The sequence below is a fragment of the Rutilus rutilus genome (genome assembly GCF_951802725.1).
Source record: "Rutilus rutilus genome assembly, chromosome: 22".
Classification (NCBI taxonomy): domain Eukaryota; kingdom Metazoa; phylum Chordata; class Actinopteri; order Cypriniformes; family Leuciscidae; genus Rutilus; species Rutilus rutilus.
The window spans coordinates 31,065,881-31,082,997 of record NC_140227.1 but is presented as its reverse complement, the minus strand read 5'-3'; the positions used below and the strand labels follow the sequence as shown (position 1 = coordinate 31,082,997).

The 17,117-nt window shown below is 36.6% G+C and overlaps 2 protein-coding genes across 2 annotated transcripts; both read left to right on the top strand.

The window, feature by feature from the left end:
• Positions 1-3,691: 3,691 nt before the first annotated feature.
• Positions 3,692-5,531, top strand: LOC311282180 (uncharacterized protein). The gene is made up of 2 exons (XM_084395815.1): positions 3,692-4,148; positions 5,137-5,531. The coding sequence occupies exons 1-2, from the start codon at positions 3,699-3,701 to the stop codon at positions 5,287-5,289; spliced, it is 603 nt and encodes a 200-aa protein (XP_084251941.1). The 5' UTR covers positions 3,692-3,698; the 3' UTR covers positions 5,290-5,531.
• A 5,273-nt stretch (positions 5,532-10,804) lies between these two features.
• LOC311282215 (uncharacterized protein) lies at positions 10,805-11,997 on the top strand (the record flags this gene model as incomplete). Its single annotated transcript, XM_084395849.1, has 2 exons — positions 10,805-11,299; positions 11,479-11,997. The coding sequence occupies 2 exons, from the start codon at positions 10,805-10,807 to the stop codon at positions 11,629-11,631; spliced, it is 648 nt and encodes a 215-aa protein (XP_084251975.1). The 3' UTR covers positions 11,632-11,997.
• Between the last annotated feature and the right edge of the window lie 5,120 nt (positions 11,998-17,117).

Sequence of the window (17,117 nt, the reverse complement as noted above, 5' to 3'; positions counted from 1 at the left end):
AGAGAGCTGTCGTTCAAACCACATAACTTTGCGATGCTTTTTGCTAATGTTCGTCAGAACTATGTTTTTGGGAATCGCAGACTCGTTGAACTATGCTGATAATGACAGGACTTGCGACCATAGTTGGCAAACAATGCTTTTTTCAGGAAACACACCCCAGGTTGTTTCCGCTGCCTGTAGCCTGGGATGGTGGGTTAGGCTCCAGCCCCTTTCACACAGAGATTCCGGAAAATACACAAATAATGTGTCAATTATCCGTGCAACTGTTTGATTGAAAAACAATCAAAAAACAATTGTTTGATTTTGCTTCATTCACACTGCCAGTGATTTTCCAGAATCTGTGGGTGCATTCACACATATCCCGTAAAGATCCCATGAAGACACGTGACGTCAGGATGTGTTGTAGAAAGGCCAGTCTAATCTTCCGCTACCGCTCTTTCCATTGTAGTCAAGCACTTGGTGGATTTTTTTACGTGTCTTAAGTTTACTAATGATCTGCGTTTTCGATCTCGAGAAACCACGCTCGAGCATTTTTTTTCCGGATTCGGTCGTACACTAACGCATCGTGTACCGTTGCACAAAGCTGGCGAACGCTCTCAGCTTCAGCACGGATAGTAAGGAGCTCCTGGTCTCTGCTTCATTCTATTTTGCTGACATTTTTTCGTTCTTTTTTTGTTGATTACGAACACAAACTTTCTTCTAAGAGCAACAAAATACCCTTTACGGCATTGGTCCTGGCTTTTGTTCACACAGGGCATGTTCCGGAACTGATCCTAGTTACTAGGTCTCCATCCCGGCATCACTCCCGGGACGTGTTTGCATACACACAGAAGGCACTCTAGCAATTTTTACGGCAATTTCCGGGGATCAACGTACTTTGTGAAAGGGGCTCTAGAGAGGTTAAATGGTGTGGAGAATGGATGGAAGAGTAGAAGCAATGTCCCTGTGGGAATGTTTGGAGGATTCTTGCATAACCAAGAAAACACATTTGAAAAACTGGATGTTTTGACTCCTTTAACGTTCACTTAAAGGTAGGGTAGGTAGGAATTGTCTAAAAAACTTCTTTTCCAAATTTGTTTAAACTTTATTTATATATCAATACATAATTAAAATGTAAGAAAGTATAAAAATCGAGTGTCTGTAGACCTCACACGACTGTTTTAAAGACAGCTCATTATTTCCATTCACTCCACCCCCTCCCTTCTGGGCTCCTTCCAAAGCCACGCCCCCAAAACACATGAATGTGCGACTCCGACCGCTGAGCTGGAAGACGCATTATTTACCTGAGACGAGCGGAGAGGAAGGAGCACAGTGCATGTAGTGACATCATGTCCGAATCACATGTAATAAAAAAATCTAACTTTATCATTATGAATATAAACAAATAAGATGTATTTTAGTACTCACTATCAAGCTAGCATATTGATATTGGTAAAGTTTAAAATATATATTTTTTGATTCGCTAACGAGGTAGTTATATCTATAAGGCAAAGCTAAAAACAGGTTGCATTGATACACGTTTTTCCATTACCATCAGTTACATTGTGATGAAGATGAATTTCGTGTAAGATTCATAACATATATGGTGTTCTGCATGTAGGGGTGGGAGATATTGACAAAAATGAATATCTCGATATTTTTTCCCAATATCTCGATATCGATATTCAGGCGATATTTTTGCCATCCTTCAAAGAAATGTGTGCAAACTGGCAAAGAAGGTCCAGTTGGTCTTTTGACTTGCTGCATTTGACCTATTATTGTAGGCTTTAGAAAAATAAAAAAACAATAAAGGATCCGGGCTAACTAAACAGAATCTGAGGTAGCCCCTACTTTTTCCACTCACTAAAAAAGAAAAGAAAAACGGAACTAGGTATCTCTTGCAACAGTGATTATTAAATCAAACAACAATATTGTTGATGATCAATTCAAAGTAAAAAAAAAATATATATATTTTCAAAACGCTATAAATCCATCCATTTTTTTCCCCAAAACGCTATAAATCCATCTTTTTTATTTTTTCAAAAATGTATGGTTTGTCTTTTTAAAAAAGTCTTGCATTTATGAGGAAAAACAATATTACGTGACAGTTCTCCATTATGGACGCGAGCGCTCTGAAAGCGCACTAAAAGACTTTCAAACTTTCACAGAGACCTCAAAACAGAAAGCACAAAGCCTTTCTTTAAAACCTTTTGTCTTCCTTTTTTAGCCTTGTTTGCTGGTAATGTGAATTTTGATTGCTCTTTCTCTGCCATTGTTTTGCTCCTAGGTTCCGTGCCTTTTGAATTCCTCAAATCAAACGTGCGCGCGCAAGTGGGCAGATCCCGTGGCAAAAGGGTGGTTGCTATGGTTGCGAGAGAGAGTGACAGTTGCCTAAGCCAATCCTTTGTTTCGTCCCGAATGGAAATAATGAGCTGTGTTTAACACAGATTAAACGGTCTAGAGTCACGCGATTTTTATACTCTTTTTTTCAGAGTACTTACATTTTAATTATGTATTGATATATATAGAAAGTTTAAACAAATTTGGAAAAAAGTATTTTATAAAATTCCTACCTACCCTGCCTTTAAGGCGAGACACTACAGGTGAATAGGGTAAAAATTTTTGCTAGCAGATATCACCATGAAACTTTCCCAGTTGATTACCTACATTAAGATGAGAAAAAAAATTACTACAAGTTTTCTGTAATTTAATGTTTAAATATACAAATTAGACAATATCTAATTAAATATGTGCTAATTTGCATATATTTTAAAAAACGAAATCTGAGTATTGGATAAAGCCAGGTTAAAAATTATTTTTTCATTGTGTTCACATATTAGATGGGAAAAAAATTACAGAGGGATTTATGGATATCTACTTTTGTTATCCTGTAAATCAGAAAATGCTGTCAATAGCCTTAAAAAAAAAATTTTGCCATGTTTTTTGGAATAAAATGTTCTATAAATCAGGCTAGGAATAATATATTTACAAATCCCTCTGTAAATGTCTTCATAATATAACTAGGTACAAGACTGGAAAGTTTGGTGTATATAGGTGCTACTGAAGTGGAGATTTCAGACTTGGAGAATGAAAGAAAAGGGCTTTAAAGATTTATCATCAGCCAATGAGATTGCGCATTCAGCCCTTTTACTTTCAGGATTGGTAGCTGATAAAAAGGAAATTACCATATTTGGATCCGACAGCATTGTACAGGAGAGAGAGCGCTTTCTAACGGTGCTACTGATGACAGGCGGTGATCGCGGAGCAGCATGTTGATTTAAGAACGGCATCTTTTGTTGAATTTATGAGAAATCTACAGACGCAAACAGACAAAGTGTAATAAAATAAAGACCTAAATGTGTATTTCTGACTTTTTTTCACCACAAGTCTAAAAGAAGACATGTTCTTGAAGACAAATATCCCAAAATCTCAAAATTGACCAGTAAAAAAAAAAAACGATGTTTTTGCCGTGTCTCGCCTTAAACCAAAAAATAAAAACTCCTTAATACACTAAAACAAACTGGACATGTATTGGACGTTTAAAAAACAATCAGGAATAATTATCTCATAACATTCTAAGAATGTATTTTTGTTAGCTGGGATAATGTGATTCAGTAGAGATTCATTACTTTATCTTATCTGAACCACCCCTATCAAGCTGTAAACCACCTCCCATTAGAGTCCTATAAAATCTCCGTCACCATCAGAGGACGAGGTTCATGAAAACACAAGACGGCAGATTCACCAGCAAGAAGCACGAAACTAAAGAGATCACGAGCACAAGAGAAGACATGTACAATCAAGGACCGACAATCGGGAGAATAAACTCCTCATTCATTGGGGCTCCAGATGAGCAGGATCCATCGCAGAAGCCCTGGATGGGTCCGCCTGCGTCACCAGGGTCCTATCCCAACACTTCTGGATATCCCAGCCAGCCGCACGCAGCTCAAGGTGGCCCTCAGGGCCCGTATCCCCAACAACAGCAATTTCAAAGCATGTCTGTATACCCACAAAGATCGAATGCAGGTCACACCGGGGTCACGGTTCAGCCCACTGTGTTCATGACCTCCACAGCAGTTCATGTGTCGGATTACTTGTGCTACTCCGTCTTTACTATGCTGTTCTGCTTTTTCCCTCTGGGATTCGCTGCCATCATCTTCTCTGCCTCTGTAAGTATTCGCTCTCATTTCAAGAGTAATTGATTGCCTCATAATGAATTACCTATGTTTGAAATAATGAAAATACGTTTTAATTGACAACATGCATTTGATCCAATTATTTATCTTTGTTTGTAACATTAAAAGACTTTATTTGTCTGATAAAATGTTTAAAATAGAAATGTATTAAAAACAAACTGAACTTAACTGAATGCTTCATAAAATGACCCATAGAGGTTACATTTGATGATAAAAGATTTTATCGAACATGTCATATAAATACAAATAAACTGTACTGAACTTATAATACAATACTAATATATATATATATATATAAAAAATAAAATAAAAATAAACCTTCCCTTTAAAACCTCACTTATCAGGCTTATGCTACTCTGAATAATGCCTGAACTTTGTATTTTGAGCACTTCTTGCGTTGTTTTTGCCTCTTCATGATGACTCGCTTAATTTAGTCCTAATTTGTAAGTCGCTTTGGATAAAAGCGTCTGCTAAATTACTAAATGTAAATATATATATACATAGAATGTGATGATAAAAGGTTTCATTGAGTTGATGTTGTGATGCAGTGATTTTTGCATTAACTCTAAATACATTTTGTGACTATCTGCTAACTGTATACTGGGAAACTAGATGGTCATATTGCAACTGAAACTTACCAGTTCCTGTGAAATGATGTCATAGTCACCTCACCAGACAGCTACTGGATTCTGCTTTTACAACAGAGATTACAACATAATTAGGTTCATAGTTCTGGATAACTTTGAACTTTGGATTTACATTTGGAGGCACCTGCAAATGATGGAAAGATCCGTGACTGTCTGCATTCTCTCCCAAGTTACTCACTTACCTGATTGTCTGCTGGTCATTTGATCCTTTACCTGTTTAATAAAGTTCCTGCTCAATGATACCCGTGTTCCTTCTGTTCATGTGTTGAGAGTTTTTTTAAAACCTTTCTTTTTTGTGTGTGTGTTTTTTATAGACTCGAGATGCTAACATGGCTGGACGACAAGATTTAGCGATCAGATCCTCCAGAACGGCGTTGATCCTGAACAATCTCGCTCTCGGTTTCGGCCTCACAATCTACACAGTGACCACCCTCCTCTTACTGTGGGCGTATGGCATAATTAAATGAACACATGCTGTATTCTGCTTCAAATTCTGCTATTCATGATTTTGCCTAAGAAATTATAGGTATTTTCAAGATCTTTTGAGGAAATAATTCAATGTATGTTTGTTTTATAATTTTTTTTTTAATGCTGTCAGACTGAAAACTGTATTATCATCAATCCACTGAGCACTTATGAAACTAGATTTAATTTAGTGCAAGTTTCTTTCATTCTTTTAAATTACACATCAAAATAAAGTATTTTTAATGGAGAAAAAGGACTGAGTTTTCTGGTTTTATTGATATAACAATATGATCCATAACCCAAAAGAAAATATATATATACACACACACACACACACACACACACACACACATATATATATATATATATATATATATACACAGTGCAATGCATAAGTGAATACACCCATGCTAAAGTTGACTAAAAAGAGGAATAAAAAATCATATTTTGGAAATTGAACTTAATGCCTTAATTTAAAAAATTAGGAAAAATCCAACCTTTAAGGACACCAATTTTCTTTGTGAATGAATAATGTATCGTAAATAAATAAATGTTCTTCCTTAAAATACATGGTGCATAAGTGAGTACACCCCTATGTTAAATTCCCATAGAGGCAGGCAGATTTTTATTTTTAAGTATTTTTTTAAATTTTTGTTTAGGATACTATGCATCCTGATAAAGTTCCCATGGCCTTTGGAATTAAAATAGCCCCACATCATCACATAGCCTTCACCATACCTAGAGATTGGCATGGGGTACTTTCCATAAGATCATCTCTCAATGCAAATCAAACTAGCTATTAGGCTAACTGAAATAAAACCATGCCAATCTCTAGGTATGGTGAAGGCTGTGTGATGATGTGGGGCTATTTTAATTCCAAAGGCCAAGGGAACTTTATCAGGATGCATAGTATCCTAAACAAAAATTTTAAAAAATACTTAAAAATAAAAATCTGCCTGCCTCTATGGGAATTTAACATAGGGGTGTACTCACTTATGCACCATGTATTTTAAGGAAGAACATTTATTTATTTACGATACATTATTCATTCACAAAGAAAATTGGTGTCCTTAAAGGTTGGATTTTTCCTAATTTTTTAAATTAAGGCATTAAGTTCAATTTCCAAAATATGATTTTTTATTCCTCTTTTTAGTCAACTTTAGCATGGGTGTATTCACTTATGCATTGCACTGTATATATATATATGTTCATGAAATACATTAAGTGTTCTGCTCATCTATTATTATACAAGGTATCAATCTTTTCTAATAATTTATGCAAGATTGATCTGCTCATTACGGCCTTGTTAAATGTAATGTTACGTCCAAGGATGTATTCAAAATTTGCCTCTGCTATTCATACAAGGAGTGTTATTGGAGCGTATTTTTCTCTCTATTTCTCTATCTTTCGATCCCGGATGAGACGCCAATTGTTACGTCTTTCCCTTCAGTCTATGAGTAAATAGGGAACGATGAACAATAAATGTGTGGATAGATCTTGAGGATCTTCAAGTCTCCAGCCCCAGAGTCACAAACAACCAAACATTAGGGTTAAAAAAAGGCATGTCTGCCTTTTATTTTTACACTAAACAGGGGTTCAAAAGTAACCAGGGATATTAAATAAAACATTACGAAGAAACCAAAAATACAAACTAAAGCATTACCTGGGGAGGAGGACCCAAACAAAAGAAAACAAAAATGCCTCTACCTTAAAGGGATAACATTAACTATAACTACCTATACATAAAATAAAGAAAACAAAACAACATATAGCTTCCTTCACTCCTTAACCATCCATTAAACAGGAGAAAAGATATAGGTATCCTCCACCCAACATTACCCACAACTTTTAACTTACCATTAATGTCATCAACCCAACTGAACGTTATGATACACATTGTAACCCAACAAGAAAGAGCGCGACGAGCACTAAATCATCTGGGGCTGGAGATCACAAAACCAGTCACGAGTCGCACAGGTATATTTGTGGCAATAGCCAACAATACGTTGTATGGGTCAAAATGATCAATTTTTCTTTTATGCCAAAAATGTATACGACAATTCACCATAACGTCACAACAGTAATAGACGTTCTTCCGGGTGGAAAAAGCCGAAGTGTTCCTATGGCAACGCTAGTAAATTGCTTGGAAAGGAAGCCCACCGTCGACAGTAAAATGTAATAAAAAAAAATTCAATATAATGCATTTTTTTTTATCATAATAACAACTGTGTTTAATGATATAAGTAAAACATATAATAAATATGTAATATAGTAGGCCTACACATAATTAGCAAAATACTCTCTATAGCTCTTTTTTCTAGCCAAAATAACGTGCTATATAGCCTATCATAGTCATTAAATGGCTTTCCTGAGGTAAATGTTATGTGACAATTGTTCTCCAGCTGTTATATTGACCTTTGCACGGTTGGAAAACACTGATTGCAAGCAGGGTTGGCAGCAGAAATGTAAACGTTGGATGAATCACATAATTTAGGGGATCGTTAAGATTTCCTACTTTTGACGACACGACATCCACTCGCTATAACCTCCTCACCCACAGGAAATCGATGAAACCCCTATACCTTTTGCTGTATATCTGGCCGCGCAACCCCAAACACAACACGTTTTCATCATCGTTTCAACTTTGATCAACAACAATATTTTTAACTATGTAACTGGTGCAGTCGCCAGCTGGATCTCTTCAGTTAGTCAGTGGAAGCCGCTCACGTTCTGCCACCCGGAAGTTACTCGGTGCCTATTGTTTACAAACATTCTGAAATGCCGTATAGGATATTAAGTAAAGATCATGTTCCATGAAGATATTTTGTAAATTTCCTTCCGTAAATATATAAAACATTTGTTTTTGTGAGTGAATGCAGCACAATCGCGAACATAAATGGACAACTTGAAAGGAGATTTTCTCAATGTTTCGATTTTTTTGCACCCTCAGATTCCAGATTTTCAAATAATTGTATCTCGACCAAATATTGTCCTGTCCTAACAAACAAATACATCAATGGAAAGCTTATTTATCCAGCTTTCAGATATAAAAATCTATAATTCTATAATAATATATATAAATCTCAAATTGATCCATGTATAATCATAAGTAGCATAGCTCATAATGTGAAACTTAAGACAACCTTTTATTACAGGCAAGAGAAAATGAGAAGCAAAAAATAATTTCATGTCATTTTTTATATCATCTGGACTTAAATAAAACATATCCAAAAGAATTTTTGAAATATTTGATATATTTTGGATTTTATGAGTTGTGACTCCCAGGTCACGTTGCCTGATTAGGGTATAAAAAAAAGGACCAAGTCATTAATCTGTTAACTGCTACTGACCCACTTGCCACTGCATGTTTAAAACAATTATATGATCCTATACATCATGTGATCTAATGTTGACAAATTATATATAATTTGAAAGCTTACGAACTCAAGATTCAGCCTGTGAAAACTGTTTTGAAATCGGACCTTGCGTTACCATAAAAATGGTACTTTAACCCCTGAACTCCCACCCCCCTTTTTGAGAATGGACATTAAAATGCACTATTCAAACTTAAATGGTTGTAATTCAAGAATGCTTTTGGGTATAGACCTAAGTTTGGTCTTGTTTTAAAGAAAACACTCAGCAGATTATTGCTAAAGTGAAAGCACTTAAAAAAAATTTAAGTATGAAAAAGTTATGGAAGTTTAAATTTACAGTAAATCAAATATACTGTATTTAATATTCTTTTATATAAAATATATATTTTTCGAAATATTTTTTGCCCTAAAATTCCAGGCGTAATACCAAAAATAGCCACCGGGTGACATACATTCCATTGAATTTAATTGTATGCATTCTGCCGTAAACAAATTAATAAATTTCTGTCCAAATATAACTTCTGTCACAAAATATCGAACCTTGAGACTCAGACCTTTCTGACAATATTTTGTCAAGATTAGAAAAGGTTTTGATCATAAATTATGAAACATGATTACGCCCAAAAGGGGTGGAGCCAGATAAAAGAATTTAGAGAACCGTTTCTATGGTAACGCAACGTCCAATTTCAAACCGGTTTTCACAGGATGAATTCTGAGTTTGTAAGCTTTCAAATGATACCTAATTTATGATACCTACTAAAATATGTGATGTAATAAAAAAGGCGATAAAAAATATATTATATTTTAGAGGATAATATTATTTTATCATTTTTTATTGACAAATATTAGATTATATGTTTTATGAACTTTTAGCATGAAAACCAAAGTTTCAATTATTAAAAGTGTGTGCGTCGACTTTTTGTGACAAATGGCAGAACTCATGACTCAACTCAGAACATAATGTGTAACAAAAAACAGTGCTAAAATATCTATTTAGGAGTCTTAGACCTTTCCAACAAAATATAGTTTGTCATGATTAGATTAGGATTTAATTGTAATATAGTGAATTAAAAACTCAAAATACAAAGATGGTCAAAATTAGGGTTAATCCCTTTTTTATACCCTAAACAGGCAACGTGACTCAGGAGTCACATATATTTCAGAACAGGCTAAATAACAACATGAACAACATATTAATTCATTTTCTTCTTAATTAATTAATTCACAATTAATGTTAGCAGTATTATTATTATTTTTCCAGAAGAAAAGTAAGTTTAATATATATTTACTTTCCTCAAAATCTGAATGTCCTGCATCACCGGTAGCCATGTTGGATTTAGGTCAGGCTGACTAATTTATCACAAAAAACTTGAAGCAAATCATGTGACCAGCATACTCAAGACAGACCAGGCTGTGATAAATGATAAAAGGATTTGATGAAAAAATCGTTCTTATGCCCCAAAAAAGACAATAAAAACAATGTGACTCCCAGGTCATGTTGCCTGTTTTAGGGTTAAAGTCCGTGTGAACAGCAAGTTGCAAACGACTTTTCTCCAGTGTTGTGACGTATTTCCAAGTGAAAGGGAATATTGAACCGAGGGCAGGGTTTTACTTTAGCGCTCCTCTTCTCCATCTCTGCTCATACCAGACTAAAGGTTTGAGGGGAGTGGTTAAGCGTTTTCAACCCAAGCCGTCAAACTGACATGATCAGAAAAGGAACGCCATTCCAGACCGTTAGCAACTTTTCAGATTTTGATTAAAGATTACCACGCCAAACAATTTTTTTCAGTGTATTAACTTGTACGGATTAATTGTTCACCACAAGACTAGTAATATGCGCTAACAAAGTAAATAGGGTAAATTTTGATTTCAGGTCGACTTTAAAGATGCATGTTTTGCATTACTAACTAATCTTGATTAAAGAAGTTGATTTTTTTTTAATGAGTTAATTGCACTTTTGACTTCACGGTTAAAACGCATTTTTAGGCGTGATCAATCAGTTAAGAAACACTGTATTGGGTGTAATGTTCAAGATGAAGCAATTATCACACTGAATCTCCGCTGAACCTCCCCTTATCAAGCTGTAAACCACCTCCCATTTGAGTCCAATAAATCTGCACGTCACCATCAGAGAACAAGGTTCATGAAAACACAAGACGGCAGATTCACCAGCAAGAAGCACAAAACCAAAGAGATCACGAGCACAAGAGAAGACATGTACAATCAAGGACCGACAATCGGGAGAATAAACTCCTCATTCAGTGGCACTCCAGATGAGCAGGATCCATCGCAGAAGTCCTGGATGGGTCCGCCTGCGCCGCCACCATACCAGGAACACCCTAGTGCCGGATACCCGTTCCCATCATCCTATCCCAACCCGTCTGGATATCCCAGCCAGCCATATGCAGCTCCTGGTGGCCCTCAGGGCCCGTATGCCCAACAACAGCCGTATCCAGGCATGTCTGCATATCCACAAAGACCGTACGCAGGTCACACCGGGGTCACGGTTCAGCCCACTGTGTTCATGACCTCCACACCAGCGCCCGTTTATATCTCGGATTACTTGTGCTACTCCATCTTTACTCTGCTGTTCTGCTGTTTCCCTCTGGGAATCGCTGCCGTCATCAACTCAGCCAATGTAAGTATTCGCTCTCACTTCAAGAGTATTTGATCGCCACATCTTTGAAATTTGGATTTGCATTTGGAGGCATCAAAAGCAATGATGAAATTACAGAATGAAAAATGCAGATTTTTAGTATGAAAGGAAAACATGCATTAAATTTAATTTGTATTTTTAAATTGTGTTTGTTTTCGCAGGCTCGAAATAATAACATGGCTGGACGGCAAGATTTAGCAATCAGATCCTCCAGAACGGCTTTGGTCCTGAACAATGTTGCTCTCGGTATCGGCCTCGCAACCTACGCAGCGACCACCATCATCGTACTGTACACGTGGGGCTTATTTGATTGAGCAGATGCTGTATTCTGCTTCAAATGCAGATTGGAAATTACAAGTATTTTCAAGAGCCTTTGAGAAAATAATCTATTGTATGTTTACATTTTATTTCTATTTTATTTAATCCTGTCCGATTGAAAACTGTATGACTATCAATGCACTGAGCACTTATAAAACTACATTTAATTTAGTGCAAGTTTCTTTCATTGTTTTAAATTACACATCAAAATAAAGCATTTAAATAAAGAAAAAAAAAACACTCAGAGTATTCTGGTTTTAATGAGATGTATATGTATATATATATACTCTGTATGATTAATAACCCAAAAGAAAAGTTCTGATAGTTTATGAAATACATTGTTTCTGCTCATCTATTAATATACAAGGTATTCAAATCTTTTCTAGCAATATTAGCAAGTTTGATCTGCTCAATACGGCCTTGTTAACAGACCTGCAAACTCCTCAGACTAAAAAAGGTGACAGTGTCGCCGGCGGGGGGGGGGGGGGGGGGGGGGGGGGGGGGGTATGGCATGTTTTTTTTTTGCTACATGCCATGGGATTAATCAATGCATGCTGATGAATAATGTATAATAATAATAATAATAATAATAATTAATCTGCATACCCTAGTTTTGCACTGATGTAAAAAGACTGACAGTGACACAATAAGACCTCATGTTAGCAAAATGTTTTAATCTTTTAACTCTTAAAAAAAAAAAAATCTTAAAAAAAACATGTATGTTCTTTAATGTTTGATTATAATTTTACGGTCTTCACATAGGGATGGGAATTGATAAGATTTTATCAATAATAATGCCACTGACGATTCTGATTATCGATCCAATTCTTTATCAATTCTCTTATCGATTCTTGATAGCACTGTGTGGAAAAATGTAGTCATATGCTTTTTTTTTAAAAAAACAAGTGGTTTTCTTTATTTTGAAGTTTAAGCTTGAGTTAGCAAACTGTACTTTTTTATATAATTTATGTAATAAATATAACCTTATTGTAAAGTGTTACTGATTAGTTACACCGATTCAGACGTCACCTGAGTTCACTGTTGGAAAGATTAGTTGTTTTATCCATTCATTAAAATGAATCGGTTCAAAGGAGTCATTAGTTCGCGAATTGGACGTGTCGTGCGCGTTGTGTGATTATCCCAGCAGTTAGGACACTGACATCCAAGATTTGTGTCAACATAGAAAACATTTCATCACTGTATAGTTTTATTTCGTTTAATTAAAGTGTTGTTTAAGTCAGCTGAATGTCCAGAACGCTTTTCAGAGAAGATAAGGAAACTTATTTAGCAAAATTCACACCCAGCAGTAATTCAGAAAAAAAAGGTCTTTCGACCTTTTACCACCGTGTCGATTTAATATGTGCGTGCGAGGGAGAGAGAGAGAGAGCAACACAGCGCCTAGTTTGGAGACGGTAAAGTCGTTTACACAGAGAGTGCGCGCGCGCGACCGGCTCTCTCTCTCTCTCTGCTCGTTCTTTCAGTTAAACATACGCCCTGTCACAAACGCAGCCGTTCATCTACATTACTCACCGATCAAATAAGACTTTGGCGGGACAAAAAAATCATTTTGGTGGGCGCTAAAATGCAGGAAAATTCATGCGCGAGTTTCCATTAGACTCGCACGGTAGCCAGGCGTCTCATCAAATGACGAGCTCAGCTCAGTTGACGCTGTGTGCTTCAAGATTCGGACGCAAGTCCTAAGATTCCAATTGGCCAAGAGAAAAAGTGCTAAGATTCCGATTGGCCCAGAGAAATGTCAATTATAAGAATTATCCAATAATGTTTCGCAATTCTAGCCTGCATGGCAGTGTGAGAAACAATATACACCCCCCCCCCCCCCCCCCCCGAAAAAAAACTCTCCGGTTCTACGCGATTCACGTAAATGACCCAATTGACCAAGAAAACGGCGATTGTCGCCGAAAAGCGACAAGTTTGCAGGTATGTGTTAAATGTAATGCACACGCATTTGCGAACAGTCTCATAAATAAAGCTCATAATTTTTTCATATCAAGTTTTCCTAGATATCTGACTGGATATTGTCAAATGCTGAGATACAAAAGGGAGAAGGATCTATGCGCAGCAGTCTTTATTAATAACAAGATCAAAATAACAAAACTACTCGGGTTTCTCAGAAATAAAAAAAACGTGAACAGAACAACCAGTAAACATTAATGCGGACATAACAGACAACTAAACAGGACCAAACCCATTGCTTAAATACACTGAGTAAACAATGGAGTGAACGAGATAATTAACGATTAACAGGTGAATGTGATGATTTATTGACACACACTGTCAAACTAGGTCAAAATAATACAGGCAAACAAAAACTGAACACAAAGAAAACCGAGACAAAATAGAACCTATCTGTGACATATGGAAACATGTTTGTTCATATGATCTGTAATCAGAAGTAGCACAGCTCATAATGTTATTTCTGGTAAAGAAAAAGCTGAGCATTTTATGGTTGTTATAATAATGTGCAGAACAACTGTAAATGATTAAAGGGGTCATATAATGACATTTTTGTACAAGCTAATATGATTCTTTAGGGTCTAAATTAAAAGTTTTTAATACCATGGTCTGGGTGAATACTCGATTCTGATTGGCTGCAGGGTGTCCATTAAAAAGTGATAGAGGACACCTAGTAAATAAACCGTCAGGCGTAACCAGGGAAACCAAGTTATTGTTTGTAAAAACTTTAGATTTCGATTGTAAAACTAATTAAAATATAAACTAATGTTTTAAAAATGTGTTATTTGGCAAGTGACCATGGTATAAGCGGGTTAATGCCCTTCGAGGTGTCCACTGTCAGGTATTAAGACTTCGACGGAGGCAACCGCTGCGCGGGTTAATGCCCTTCGAGGTGCGCGGTTCATGCCTCGCCGTCGTCCATTAATACCTGAGAATGGACACCTCGTCGGGCATTAACCCTTACGTAATATACTTTAATTAAAAATTCTCATTAGTATTGTAAGAAAACACTCATTTTACCTGGTCAAAAACAGCTTTTTTCAGCATGCCGTTTAAGTGCATGTGTCTTTAAATGATAATGAGCTTTGCTCACCCCGCCCCTCTGTTCTGTGCATACACCGTTTGTAACACAATAACCATAATGCGTTCATTATAAACGTGGGATTATGAATTATATTGAGAACGTCGTACATAGAAAACATGCCGTAATGTACCCTGAGTGTAAACAGCCGCATTCATCGTGAAGCGTGCAGCAAGCGATTTGCAAAGATTAATATAGATATTAATATAAAGGTTAATAAAACGTTACACTCACTTCTTCTGGAGGTGCAGCAGGAACACGAATAGTTGGTACCGATTCTTTTTTCAGGAGCAGCTTCTTAGCAAAACCAGATTTATACGCAAACATGAAAGCATTGACGTTGATCGAGGGGAATATTCCCTTCGAAAACAAACTCAGCCACTGCGTCTTCAGCGGTTCGGATTTATGAACATCAAAATGACTGCTGTGTTCCTTATTACACCCAAGAACAGAACACCACAATCGCTTAGACACCATTCTGCTCATAGACAGTGCTCCAGCGTATCAACAATGACCGCGCCGGTCCACGCGGACTATGATTGACAGCTCGCTCACGAGCGAGGGCGGGTCTGTGTTGAAACGCTGCTGTCAATCAACAATCGTGGGAGGGGCGTCGATTTTGTGACGTCACAAAATCAAACGGCTTGATTTGAGATGGGGGAAAACATATAAGATTAAAAAAAAAAACACTGGATGGATTTTTATAATTTTATGATGGTTGTGTACAGGCACTACCAACACACATTTCAGTACAATCAACTTGTAAAAGTGCATGTACCATTATATGACCCCTTTAAATTGTAGATTATCATCTCATCTTATTTTACTGCATTCCTCAATGGAAGGCCAAAACGTTTTATGACTACAGGATGAAATAAAGTTTGTAACCAACCTTTAAACTTATAGCATGTTTCTGTATTGAGAGCTGACTAACAATTATACATACTGTCTCCAATATGAATGACTTTCACTTTTATCAGGGTAAATTCAGGTAAACTGGGAGATTTTGTGACCAACTGTCTATTGAGATGTAAAATCAGTCTGTGAAACACGACAACCTAAAAGAACCAGAACTGATACTTACAAAGACAAAAGCTTTGAGATCATTAAAAAAAAACAGTGTGGTATGTATAAATATGAATTCTGTCTACTGTATGTACCTCAATCATAGGCTCCTGTTGTTGTTGTGATGTTCACTAGTGGGCAGCACTGTCAAGTGACACTCTCGAAAGCATGAAACAGAACAATAGCTTCCTCTGCTGATGTTTTGTGGTGTATTTTACTTTGCAGCCTGAAATAAAGTCTTCTCAGATCCATCTCGCCAATCCTCCAGTCATTTTCATTCATGGTGTAATTCTGGAGAAAAGACACATCAAACTAGTTATACACATCAGTCTATTAAAAACTTGGTTGTGGTTAAGATTACCCAGCTAACGGGGAACGTTCTCAGAACTTTGGTTAACATTTATGTTACATTATATATGAGCATAACGTTAATAGAACGTGTGCTCAAAGTTTTCTAGCCTTTAATAATGTTCTCAATGTAAGCACAAAAACGTTATTTACACCGTTTATGGAACGTTTTTTCTTCAACATTTTAGTTCGTCTAATGTTTGTTTAAATGTTACTTGTTTCAGAACGCTCAGAGAACATTCAAATGGAACGCTGAGGATGAAATGGAATGGCCTTTTTTTTTGTTTAAAAACTGGACGTTTTGAAAGTTCAGAAATAACATTTTCACAACATAAATGGAACGTTAGCAAAATGTAAGCCGTTCATTTATACCCTTATTGTGGTTGTTATAAAAACTTTTTTTTAGGTACCTGTTTGCTGTGGTCTTTTTCTTCAGGTCTTTTAAGGGATTGTCGTTTTTTCCTTCTGTTTACAAAGACAGAGAACATAAACATTATGACATGAGGCTTTGGGTAAAAGCTTTTGCTAAATGTAAAAAAGCACCTGATCAGAGACTCACATCATCCACAGAGCAGCACAAAACAACAGCAGAGACATGAGAGTCAGATGGAGGTCGAGCAGCGGGAGCCACACGGAGGATGATGTAGAGCTGGCTGATGTTGTGTCGACAGCATCGCCGGACAAAATCAAGCACTTGGAGAAAATGTTGTGATGTCCACTACTAGTTAAGAGCTTGAACACATATAGTCACATATGAAGTGCCTTTCACAGATGTCCTCTAACTGAAGACCTCCTGTCAAAGTTTTCCCAATTTAAGAAACACGTGCTACATGAACTTCATGTTACAGTGCTCCTTGCCGTTTCCCCCTTCGGAAACGACGTCCTTTCCCAGCGGGAGCGAAGGAATGAGGGAAGCACAATGCTCAGGTACCAAAACTGTATTGATGCAGTGATACATGGGAAAATTACAATTTTGTCGCAGCAAAACTAAAGCCATACTATACAAATTAAATG